Genomic DNA, 13630 nt, shown 5'->3' with positions numbered 1-13630 from the left:
GGAGGTTGGGTTTAGGAAAAACACTACGGGGAAAGGACGTCTCACACGCCGGGAGACGGCCACGGGGGACGCGCCACAATAACGGGATGGCGGAGGTAGGTTGGGTTTAGGAAAAACACTACGGGGAAAGGACGCCTCACACGCCGGGAGACGGCCTCTGGGGACGCGCGGCAATAACGGGATGGTTGTGATTAGGAAGACTACGGGAAACAAAACGCCACACGCGGGACACGATCCCCGGTCTGGTGGGGGGGGGGGGGTCTGGTGGTCCTGCTACTCGTCTACGTCTTCTCCTCCTCCAGCTTCAGCTCCAAGGAGGACAGGAAGGAACCTCCAGGACCAAAACCACAAAAAAGCTTTTTATTATTGAACAATAAAGAGCAGTTAAAACACTGAAAAACATGTAGCTAATATAGAATAAGACGGGTATGAAATAAGAATAAAAGTTACAGTGCAAGAAGAATTGGTAATTACTTTGATGTAAAAAAAAAAAGTCTTTAGCGTTGACTTAAAAGAACAGAGTTGCAGCAGACCTGCAGTTTTCTGGAGTTTGTTCCAGATGTGGTGCATAGAAACTGAACTGGATCAGAGTTACCTGTCTGGGTGAAACTTTATCTCACTTGTTCCTTCAACCTGTGTACAGACTAATTTACTCAACCCTTTCTGATCACAAGATAACAAAAGTGCAAACCTATCAATCTCAAACAACGAAAAAAGCACTCTACTGAAAATGGTGCTGATAAAGACAGCGGTTTACTAGTTTCTGTCGGTGAACTTTGGGCTGGGCTGTTTCCCTTACCTTCACCTACAAAAGGAGGACTCACACTCAAACACTCAGAGCAGCATTTCTTTCTACTTCTTCACTTTCACTCCCACAAGGAAGCACCACAGCACAGCAGGGAGTGGGGAGGTTACTGCGGTTTACTTAGGCTTAGTTTTGGCATCCCTCTTTACAGAACACTCTCAAAAGTAAATGCTCCAGAAGGAAACATATTTTGTCTGTGAAGTAGGAATTTTAGGACACATTTTTAAAGTCATGGGGATATTAGATCTCTTTCTCCAGTCCTCCAGCTCTATCTCCCTGTTGGGGGCTCTGCTGGTCCTGCTGCTCGTCTACCTCGTCTCCTCCTCCAGCTTCAGCTCCCAGAAGGAGGGAAAGGAACCTCCAGGACCAAGACCGCTTCCAGTACTCGGGAACCTGTTGCAGCTTGACCTCAAGAGACCCTACCACACATTACTGAAGGTGAGAAAGTGCTGTAGGAGTAGCTTGGCTTTCTTGTCAAGTAGTTTGTTGTTTCTGCTCCTCCGGTAGGTCTCTCCTTCTGTTTTCTTTCTCCTGTGTGTGTCTTATATCCGAACGTATCGTGACATTATGATTCTGTTCTCAGCTTTCCAAGAAATATGGATCAGTGTTCACTGTCTATTTGGGACCAAAGAAAGTGGTGGTTCTGACTGGGTACAAGACTGTGAAGGAGGCACTTGTCAATCATGCTGACGAGTTTGGAGAAAGAGATCCAATGCCAATTATGCATGAATATAATAGAGGACATGGTAAGGAAAGAAAAGAAAAATATATTTTGCTTAAACATTGTCTTATTTTGTTCAGCCTTCAGTTGTGTATTAAACATATTTTGTTGAACCACTCAGGTATTTTATGGTCCAATGGTGATTCGTGGAAAGAGATGAGGCGCTTTGCTTTGACTAACCTGAGAGACTTTGGGATGGGCAGGAAGGCGAGTGAGGACAAAATCATTGAGGAATGTAACAACCTCATTGGAGTGCTCAAGAAATTCAAAGGTTGGTCTAAATACCTTAGTATTATAACCAATTACGTGAGCAAGGATTTTAATTTTTTCCTGTTTCCCTTGTCACAGGAGAAGCTTTTGATACGACCCTACCAATACAATATGCAGTCTGTAATATTATCTGCTCCATGGTTTATGGCAGCAGATTTGAATATGATGATCCAGAGTTTACATCCCTGGTAGATTGCATTAGCGCACGTGTTCATCTTATGGGCTCCCCTTCAATACAGGTATTTTATATTTTTGTGAAACTTCTAATTTCAGTATAGTGATATAAATAACTATTGCACCTGGAATGAAGAAATTGTTACATTTTTCTGTTGCCTAATAAAATGTCAACAAGTCCTCTAATCCATACGGCAATATAGTCAACTAAAAATCAAATGTAAATATGGGTCGTTATTGCGGAATGTCTCTAAAATGTATGTTAAATGTAATTATGAAAAATGATACATACAGGCTATATTTATATTTTGACAGGTGTACAACATGTTCCCACGGTTCTGCAAATGGATTGCTAATCGGAAGTCCTTCCTCAGATTGGGTGCTGCCAGTATAAGACAGAACTTACAGCTGTTAAGACGTTTGAAAGAGACCCTCAATCCACAGATGTGCAGAGGCTTTGTGGACGCCTTTCTGGTCCGAAAGCAAAAGTTGCAGGTTAGAAAAACATGTCTATCAATATTGATATTTTGGTTTATGAAGATGAGGGGTAGTGGGAAGCTGTGTAAATGTTATGCTGAATGTAAACAGCATCCAGCTGCATTGCGTTCTTTAGCAGCCACATTTCTAAGTAAGAGTACAAATGCAATAAGCAAAAATATAGGCTAAATGTCTTGGTTGTCACTAAGGAAAAGATGCAATAAATACAGGCATTTGTATACATTTACAAGTATATTTCTTGCTTTAAAGAAAGAAAAAAAAAAAAAAAAAATATATATATATATATATATATATATATATATATATATATCTTTTTTTTTAATTCTGTTTAAATACTACTGTAATATTACTACTACTTTTACTACTGTGTAATATTCCCCAAAAATGTTCCGGCACACCACAACTTTTCTCCCGTAGCAATGGCTTTCTTACAAACTTTACATATTAACATATTGTTCTGCTTGTTCCAAGTTAGCAGAAGTCTTACATTCAGCCAGATATCAATGAATTATTCTGTTTTTAACCATGCAAACCACAACCTTTGCAGTAGTACGATGCCCTTCGTCTGACAGTTTCTTTGTTGAAGTCCACCTGTCTACGTTACCTCTGGTATGTCCGCAATGTTGATGTAATTCAGTGTAACTTCAGCGTCAACACCGGTGTTTCCCTCACCTGTGTGATCCTAATCTGACCCACCTGACTCGTTAACTACTTCTTCAAGATCAGAATGTTGATCAAAAATGAATTATCTGAGTCTGATTCTATCAACAACTCCAAGGCTTACACAATTGTGTACTTCATCGTTGGCGCAGGCATTTTTCCACGTTTTTTGCGACTCTGGCTAGCAACACTACATGCTCTCTTTTTGGTTTAGGGTGGATCGTCTTCTTCTCTTTTTTTTGGACCCGACAGTGCTGTACTATTTACCAAGAACCGCAACAGTGCCCCCAAACGTATAACATTGAAAACCTGGATTGCCGGGATATCTTGTTAATGGCGGGAATTGTGTTATTGTGTTATTATGGCTAAACTCTCAAAATGGCTGCCAAACTCGCATTGTTTGATGAAAACTCACCTTTTAATAACTTTTAATCATTAAGATGTTTAGATCACACGCAAAAACTTGGAGTCAATCAGATGAAATTTCTAAGAGGAGTTTGTAAAGTACGACCAGGGGCGGATTGGCCATCTGGCATTTCTGGCAAATGCCAGAGGGGCCGGACCATTTTTTTAAATGTGGGCCGGTCAAATGTATCGTTGTGTAATATTAAGCATTTAGCCAGTCGGCAACGGCCAGCCTGGTCCTGAGATGGGCCGACCGACCCAATCAGAGGTTACTTAAATTGGGACGTTCAGTCAAAATCAAGCACGTCACCTTCAAACAGGATCTCTGTTTGCAGGGTTCAGGCTGTACCGGACTCTCCCGGTGATCATCCTGTCTGGGGGACCGGCTGCGCAGTGAGAAGCCGCTGCTGACGGGCGCAGAGCTCCGCCGGAACTCCAACTCCTGTCCGTCCGCGCGGCCGTCTGACGGCATCAGTATTAAATTGAGACAGTTTAATTCCCGGTTAAAAACGTCTTGTTATCGCGTTAAATAGTAGTCTAATTGGGTACAGTTGGTTTTAACGCCTGATGCAAAGTATAGGCCTATAGGAGTACACATGAAAACCCTGAACAAGCAGCGTCGCTCTGCTCCGTCTTTCTGCTGTGCCCCATTCACGTAGTAGTTTTACACTATGTAGGTTAAACTCTGCAATTAATCCGCGGTTCACATGTATGTATGAACTGTGGTGGTCCGTTACACTGTAAGCTATATTCAACATCACTGATTAAGTAGCCTAAGTCAATCCTACATTTTTCAACTTGGAAGCAAAACATGCTCCTTGGGGAAAAAAAGTTACCATGAAGCCCTGTTCATGCTAATTAAACAACTGGACTTTGGGGTCAAGTGTTGTCGTATTCGGCCCATGTCCCGGATGTGAAAGCCCCCTTACTGGACTACTGAATATAATAATATTCCATTATATTTTGTATTTTGAATTGTTGCCTGCCACCAGAATTTAGTGATTTCCTTGCAATAAATATTGACATTTTTACCATAAATTGGTGCCTAAAAATGTATCAGAATGCAGGAATTGAAGTCTTTTACCCTCAAAATTTCCTGGAGGAGGACCCCCAGACCTCCCTGCTTTATGTGTTCCCCCAAAGACCAATTCTGAGCAAGGAAAAACCCTGAAGTATAATCACAGACAGCCATAAAAACATTAAAATGGCAGAGTTAAAATGGATGAAAAGATGGAGAACCAGACAGACAATATGTACAGTGTCAACAGAGAGAAACACAATCGAACAGACAGTGACAACAAAGAACAACATACTGTAGAGAATGACAGTAACAGCATACAAACGGCATAAATAGGCAGTATGTGTAAATTTGTTATAAATGTGTGCTCTTTAAAAAGTAGTAAGCATTGCTTGCCAGTTACATTAAATGTTTAAAAATCTGTTACATAAGGTACTGTTTATATTATTTCACCATCTGTACACAAAAGTAATTAGTGAATGCATGTGTCCGTGGGTGGGGCTGCACGGGCGTGGTAATGTGGGCTGGTGTGGCTACAGTGCCAGGGCTGAATTTTTGTCCCAGTCCGCCCCCGAGTACGACATCTTGAAATGACGAAAAATGCACAATTAATTACAAATGGCCAACTTTCTGTTGGGTTTAGGATATTCTTCCAAGAGGCTTTTTTGCTGAGTCAGGTCCAGAAGATCAAAAAGAAAACAAAAAAGTATTAAGGTTCGAGATTTGTTTGAATAAATGTGCTGATAAATCTTTCCCTGCAGAAATCTGGGATTACCAACAGTCATTTCCACGATGAAAACCTCATGATAACAGTTCAGAATCTGTTTTCTGCTGGCACTGACACAACTGCAACTACAATGAGATGGGGACTTCTGCTCATGGCCAAGTATCCAAAAATACAGGGTAAGGAGTCATACTGTAGATGTGCACTGCTTACATTAAACATTCAGGCCAACCTATTGTACTTTAACAACACAAATCACCATCATACTAACAAGACCAGGGCTTTTCCTGCCTGAGATTTTTGCTTTTATCGCAAAATGCACAATTGTTACACTAAACTGCCCCACTATGAAGCCCCTTTCACACATGCAAACCAGAAATTACATAGACATTACCCAGCAGAGCTGTATGTGAAATCTCAAATGTCTGAATCCGTTGGACTGGACACCAAACGGTCTGTACCCAGCCAGCTCCCTAGTACAAAATCTGGGTAATCGCCGATTAAGCTCAAAGTGTGAGAACTCACAGCAAGTGGGTGGGCGTGTTCGATGACGTTTCTGTCGACTCAAGCAAAACTGAAAGAAAACAAACATCCGAAGGTAAGGAACTAATTGAGTATAGCAGCACTTTCTACAATCAAAGGCTTTTAAACCAAATACTACACAACCGAAAATGTTTCAAGAGTAATGTGACCCGGAACTGGGGAGAATTTAACAACATTGGCAGCCAACATGACATCTTTTATTGCCATTGGCATGTACTGTAGCTACATGCAACAATGTTAACACCGCAGTTGCTTAAAAAACCCACCCCATCCTGCCTGGCTGGAGCAGATGACCAATCATAGAAGGCCGGCATAGAGTATAAAAAACTGTTGAAACCGGAGCATTCAGAACAGTTGGAAATCTGAATGTTTTAGCCCTCAGGGATTTGTCTAAAATACGTTTACCTCATTATTTGGCCGTGCTTAACATGAAAATCCAACATTATAACATTGTAGATATGTACCTTTGTGTAACAACCAGAAGTAATACCTAAATAGCCTCCCTATGCTGTAATGGAGGAATAATTAACACTCAATGTGGACCAGCCAGGGAGAAATGGGTATCGGCAGCAAGAGTGAGACAAGACACAACTCAATAGGTAGGTTTGAAGAGGTAAGGAAATAAAACTTTAATTCTCTCTATTCTCTCATTCAACCAGTTTTCTTGTGTATTTTTCTTAGAACAGTATTCTTCTCAAAACATCACAGGTGCAGCACCACATCATATGTAGAATTACCATAAAACACCCTCTCACTTATAATAATTCTTTGGTTTTGTTTCCATTAAATCTAGTTAAGAATCCACTTGTCAATTGAGTACTTAGTTTGTTTACATATCCTTATTTAGATTCAAGATGTAATGCTACGCTAGCTCCATATTATTAGTCAGGCACTCATTATTTTTTTATTCATCTATATTAGGGTTTATAGATCCTATTTTATAGTGCCTCTAACTAAACAAGCGGATTTTGGTACTCTTTTCCTTGTATAACCCAAAATCAAATACCAATAACAAACTTGCATATATATATTAACATGAAAATGAATCACATGAAACCTCAGTGTCACCCGTCACATTAACCTGTGCTTTTACCTGTAACGATCAGAGTAACGATATAACTCAACACATTATAGAACTATAACTTCATTGACAAATTGATCACTATAGTATTAATAAGGACAATGACCAAAAAGTTCAGTTCAGTGAATTACTGGGAAAATCCATCCATTGCGGTGTTGTATCCTTTGACCGTTAAAGTGTAGCGTAACAATGTCTGTTTCCTTCAAACTTGGTGTGGGGCAACCAAAATGTAATTGTCCTACCACTTTTCTTCCCTCTTTCAATTTCAGTATCTTCTTGTTTGCAGGCTCATAGGGTTGGCTCGCCACTCCAGGACCGGACACTTCTCTACAACAGAACAAGCTGGGCTGAAGACTCCAATGTCTCGTAGAATTCCACACCACCGCTGAGGACACCCAGGAACGAAGTAAGGATGTAGAAGAGAGAAGACAATAGGGGAGAAGAAGGCGAAGAAAACTATGACGACGACGACGACGACGACGACGACGACGACGACGACGATGACCTGGCCTTGTATCCACAAAGCCAGAAAAAAAAGTATTACTATGTAGTTCAAACATACTTCTTAAAGTCACTACAGCACTGTTGATAATGCTTTTCTATATTTTAATTATTAACACATTGTATCATTCGACTGTAATCTGTCAAAATAAAAGGGTCACTCCCTTAACAACTTGTCATGTTTTCGTTTCTCATTGAAAATTAATAAGACATCTCTGTGGCAATTACATACACAACTGTTGCATAGGTTAAGTTCAACTCCTTTATATTAAACTAGCAAGAGATAAGTCTAATCACAGTATGGTTAATAAAACATTTTAACACTAACTCACATAGAACATAACTTCTGTAAATACATTACCCTTGCTCAAAAGTTGCATTACTATGGGTGTGCTCACCACACAATTGTATTGAATAATAGCTACAGCAGGCTACAAGCCTGCAAACACCAAAATGGGATTACTACAAGGGCGTAAATCCCAGGGGGATCGGGGGGGGTCAGGACCCCCCCATCTAAGGGTTGTCCCCCCCCTAGAAATATCATAATATCTGTCTAAGTAGTAAAACAATACAAACCCCAAAAACATTTTGAGTTCCCCCTCCCTTGCCTCACAGTGGTTTGGTCCACTGCCTGCTGTACGTTAGGATCTGCACTAGACTCACAGTCACATCGGTAGTGACAGGAATGTAGTAAGTAGGCGGTTCAAGGCTATTTTATTCACATTAAACATCGGATTAAGTTTTTCTTTTCTCAAATAGAAATTATGCTGAGTAATTAATGAATTAGTCATGACAAAATGTTCGTTATGTTAGTGTAATATAATGTAGCCTAGCTTGTTTAATAGCTTGTTGGATAGAAATGCACCCACTACAACTAACGTTACCATGGCGATAAGCCTAACGTTATGTGTGTGAACTGACATTAGGGTTAATGTTGAAGATCTACAGTTGTGTTTTGCTCAATATGAAGTTAAGTGGCTGATCAGTTAAATATATATCCTCTGTCCCAGAAGAAACCTAATATTTATGTGGAAGACACAAGATCATTTCATAATTATAATATGACTGCGTGGTGAACCTATGAACCTAACTTATATTTAGACATCTGACATCCGTTAAAGATTTGTGTTGTTGTTGCTCAGATAAAATTACATAAGATCCTTTTTCAGTAGGCTTACACCAAAATGCAAAGTAAGTACAATAAGTCCTCATATCAAGACAATTTGGTAACATCTTATATCTTATATATCTTATAAGAATGGGTGCTTATGGAACGTCACTATGTCACAGGCAAAGGAGACAGAAAGAACTGAGGAACAGGGAGACCAGGGACAGTCAGGTGGAGAGTCTCAGGGAGGCCAGGGACAGTCAGGTGTAGAGTCTCAGGGAGACCAGGGACAGTCAGGTGTAGAGTCTCAGGGAGACCAGGGACAGTCAGGTGGAGAGTCTCAGGTAAGTGTGTTAGTTCATATTTTTGGAGGTGTGTGGCTGAGGTCAGGGTTAGCAGATGAGCTGTACCAGTGGCTCACTAATTTACATTATGATCAGCTAATTTAACAAGTGTACAAAAGCATTGTATTTCTTTTATATGGGGACACGTTTTTCAAAATAAGTCATTATGTTTTAAGGTATTTTTGTGGCTTGATTGTAAACAACTTAAAAATAAATACATGGTTTTAAAGAAGAATATTTTGGTCAATTTAGTCAGCTTTTTCATTGAATCAAGAGAAACGCTGAAAAGAAGGATAATGGTACAGTCTCCATGCTACACTAATGATAGTATTAAGGCTTTCCTCTGTGTACACGTCTTCTACGAGTATAATTGTGGCTGTATTATTTGTGTCCCCTTCAAAAATTGCTTTTCAGAAATTTTATGTTTATTGTCCCCCCCTACTGTTAGATCAGATTTACGCCCATGGATTACTATATGCTATTGGACTGACACCAGCACAGTATGGACCAGCGCTAGCATGTCCAACTGGGTTAGGATAACATGCATAATTTTAGCAACCACTAGCGTGGTTAGCCTTTGCTAGCACGGTTAGCATGGCTAACGCAGTTAGCATGGCTAGCACGGTTAGCATGGCTAGCGTGGTCGCTAACGCTAATATTTATTCCCGATTTTACATTAACTCAACAAGCTTCATAGTCAACTCACTAAGAATTTTCCTTTGGCAACTAGCAGCAGGATTGTAACCACTACAGGTCGTTGTTTAATCTGATTTGAACATCTATTCTCTGCTCCGTGTCTCAAGCGCTACTTCGGCTGGAACAAAAAAAAAAACATTTCCTCTTCCTGCTCACTCGGACTCATCCGCTGAATGGGGGAGGAGTTAACTAGGAGGAATTGTTTGAACCCTTTGTTAAATATTAATTATGTCAGTATGGTTGACAAGGAAATATTAATCTAATCGCTTAAATATTTTAAAATAAGATACTCCCACCACATTAACTTTTCCATAATTTAGTTCTAGTTTAGATCTATTTTACAAGGTTCTGTAACCGGGGTTACATTTTCCTTTGCTTATTATGGACCTTTGCATACGGGCTTGCCTGTGCTGTCTTCTGCATGAGACACTGTCCAGAGTTCACATGTGAAAACAAATGAGAACTCTACAACTACGTTTGTGGATCACTGAGACTTTACTTTGGCACAGCAGTGATTTCAGCTAAATGCTTACAAGATAATGCTAACTTCTGCTTATTGCCAAGTATCTAAAAATACAAGATAAAGAGCTTTCACAGAAAAACATTCAGTCCAACTCAAACTATGTGAGTAAATTGTTTATTAAAACAAAAGCTTTTCATCTCCCAGACCAGGTCCAGGAAGAGGTGAGCAGGGAGATAGGAAGTCGTCAAGTGCAGGTCGAGGACAGGAAGAACCTGCACTTCACCAACGCTGTCATCCATGAGACACAGAGACTGGCCAACATCGCCCCGATGTCACTTCCTCACAGAACTACCCAAGATGTCACCTTTCAGGGTTACGTCATTAAGAAGGTCAGACTGAATAAAACACATAATATGCCCTCCATAGTCATTTTCAATGTGACATTTGTTAAATGTAGAAAGTATTTTCTGGGTGTGAGACACTTTAAGGACTTTTTAAAAAATGCTATCACCTATCATATAGAAAATCATTTAAATTCCGGTATTGTCCACAGGGGACCGCAGTAGCTCCTCTCTTAACATGTGTCCTGTATGATGAGAGTGAGTGGGAGAGGCCACACAGCTTTTATCCTGCTCACTTCCTGGACAAAGACGGGAAGTTTGTGAAGCGAGAAGCCTTCATGCCTTTTTCTGCAGGTTGGTGAGCTTTAGACCAGGGTCACACATACGTGAATGCAGGCGAGGGACCATCACGAGTCAATGCGATAACTGCTGGTTAGGCACAGCAACAAGAAATGTAGCTCAGCGTAAATTCTGTCAGGTAGACTTCAATTACGTTATCTCTCTTCTCTTTAACTGATCAGCTGGTTGGTGGGTGTTACATTTCTGTAAACCAATCAGAATCGGGCACGTATGTTCAAGCCAATCACAGCATGACTACCATGTTTTAAATCTGTTCTCTCCTGCTTCTGTCAGTTGTATTTTCAGACAAGAGTGTGACCCGCCTCCTCCCCTTCTACCTCCAGGCATTTTCGACCACGGTGTTCTCGGTCTTCTCCCTGCTGACGGCTCGTTTTCTGGTTTTTCATACGGTCTACGGGTTTTTTATCACCACCACCAGTGTCTAGATTCCATTGGGGGATATATTTGGTTTTCCTAAACCTTAGAAATGTATAGATACCCCTTTTACGATGGAGTCTAATCTCCAAAGTTTATGTATGTACTTACTTTGTAATAACTTACTAATAATTGTTTGCATATCTGCAACGAAGTCTCTCCTGATTGAAATGCCTCTTCCATCTCGGCTTTCCTAAAAAACTACAAGCCAATCGGGTTCAACCCGATCAACCACAGACATTGCTTTGCCATAGGCTGCGATTTCGCTTGTTAAGTTTACTTAAATTTATCTTGGATTCACTTAAAAACTGGATGCGAATAAAAATCCTTCGCTAGCATAGAATGGAAGACAATGGGAGGTGGGTAATCACTGATTAATCACTGGTTAATTTTGCGCATGTCTGTCTATGCCATTATTCTTTATTTAGGATCCCCATTATTCCTAAAATCCCAGTAGGCTCGATTTGCCACACCTATCTACACAGTAGAGCCCTGCGTGGGACTGTTTTCTTAATGCTGCTTTGGCTGACAATTTTTCCTGGGGTCTACACAAAAGACAATCAAGAGGCATCACTTCTTGTTAATTACTTCTTTACTGGCAGATTACAGGAAGCTTTTCCTTTTCACTCTCTTGCAGGTCATAGAGCTTGTCCTGGAGAGAGTTTGGCCAGGATGGAGCTCTTCATCTTCTTCACCACACTCCTGCAGCACTTTCGCTTCACTCCTCCTCCTGGAGTTTCAGAGGATGAACTGGACCTGACTCCACGTTTGCGCCTCACCCTCGACCCCTTACCTCACAAATTGTGTGCTGCCCCTGTACATGAGGAAGAGGAGGGCTTGAGAATTTAAAAAGTAGTTTAAAAGTAATGAAAATGTTCAACACCAGTGATGTAATTAAGAAAATGTTTGTTGATTGTTTTCTTTAGAAGCACTCATGTCCCAGCATTGGACGTTCTTCATTAGCTGCTTACTGTGTATGCCAGCAGAACACAAGCATCTAACAACTATTACAAAAAAAGGCTGTCTTGTAACGTGACTTAACATTTTGATGTACACAATAAACAATGAATGAATGAATGCATTTTGTGGCAGTAACTCTCTGTCAGCCTAAAGTTCTCTAACAGAGTACCTCAGCATTAATCTTGGAGGTGTTCACCCTTCCCAACTGCTTCAAACTCAAAGCTGCAAATCGTTTTGTTGCAAATCTACTAGAAATGAAATGTAGACTGTATGTTCTGACATGTTTTTTGAAAAATGTGTCTCAAAAGAAACATAGTTGCTGTGTTCATAATGTCAACTGTTAGTGTTTTTTTCCAGTCCTTGACATTTTATCTTTACCACAAACAAAAGTCGTAAGAAGAGGGTTGGGGTTAATGGGTATGCAACACAAAGGACTTTAACCTTAAGGGAAAGAATGTGGTTTTGGTTAAATATTCACCCAAAAAATACTTTTTAACATTTAACCAAGATGATAATGACATGTCAAGTAGAACTTATGTCAGAGATAGTCTGGCCAGTATGGAGCCCTTCATCTTCTTCCAAAGGCTGCCATGGCCCTCAAGCTGCCTATGATCAGCAAAACCACAAGGCAAGGTGTAACCCTTATTACAATGTAGTAAGAATGTACATTTATGAAATAGCTTGTAGGAGTGTTATGTAGTTGATATCAGTGTGAATTTGGACCAGAATCAGAAGAAAACTAGATTGTTAAGAGACAGAGAATTGAACATCAATAAAGAAACTAAGAGACCAGGATAAAGTTGAGAAGTGTATTAATATACACAGAAATGTGGCATACATACAGATAAAACACAGGTATGGAACACAACAAACTAAAAATAATAAAGTGTGCACATAAAAGAAACCATTTTCAGTTCTATGAGCTCAATTGTTATTTGATGACGTGAGTTCAGAGATGTTCAACGTTGGGGCCCCTATGAGTTTGATTCCATTTGTCCACCATGAAGAAGGAATCTAGGGCAATCCGTCTAAGCTCAGATTCTCGATCCTGTAGCTCGCCACCCAGCCAACTGGACTGGGAATCTTTAAACTCTGGAGATCTCTGTGATCTCAGGAGTCAATGTGGTTCAATATCCTTCTGTGGAATGGACCTCCCCTGCGTAGCATTTCTCAAATCTCCACCAAAAACCTGACCTATAGATAAGGCCAAATCATTTCTCTCAATTACTATTCAGTAATAAAATCAATTGCTTAGGCTACAATGAAAATACAATGAGGTAATATTTCAGTTATCTATAGCTCTATTCAGTTGTACAACTGTTCTTAAATTTCTTCTCTTAGGTATCAAAAGTTGCCTATATAAATCCCTTTCAGGTATCAAAAGTATATTTACATTAATAGGCAACCTTTATACAAAAACACAATTCAAGTTTTATGGAACCTTAGTAACATTAACACTATCCTAAATAAAATTGCACAAATTGCATGTAAACATCTCTCAAATTGTATTATTTTCCCATAACTTCAGCTACAGTGTTGTAATC

At 40.1% G+C, this 13630-nt stretch overlaps 1 protein-coding gene across 1 annotated transcript; it reads left to right on the top strand.

Annotated features, from left to right (window-relative positions):
- The first annotated feature begins 837 nt into the window (after nucleotides 1-837).
- LOC116056165 (cytochrome P450 2K1-like) lies at nucleotides 838-12205 on the top strand. The gene is made up of 9 exons (XM_035995189.1): nucleotides 838-1243; nucleotides 1389-1551; nucleotides 1648-1797; nucleotides 1875-2035; nucleotides 2286-2465; nucleotides 5313-5454; nucleotides 10216-10400; nucleotides 10565-10706; nucleotides 11764-12205. The coding sequence occupies exons 1-9, from the start codon at nucleotides 974-976 to the stop codon at nucleotides 11973-11975; spliced, it is 1605 nt and encodes a 534-aa protein (XP_035851082.1). The 5' UTR covers nucleotides 838-973; the 3' UTR covers nucleotides 11976-12205.
- The last annotated feature ends 1425 nt before the right edge of the window (nucleotides 12206-13630 follow it).

The sequence above is a fragment of the Sander lucioperca genome, chromosome 19 (assembly GCF_008315115.2).
Source record: "Sander lucioperca isolate FBNREF2018 chromosome 19, SLUC_FBN_1.2, whole genome shotgun sequence".
NCBI lineage: Eukaryota > Metazoa > Chordata > Actinopteri > Perciformes > Percidae > Sander > Sander lucioperca.
Note: the sequence above shows the minus strand (reverse complement) of the source record. Positions and strands in the feature narration are given on the sequence as shown.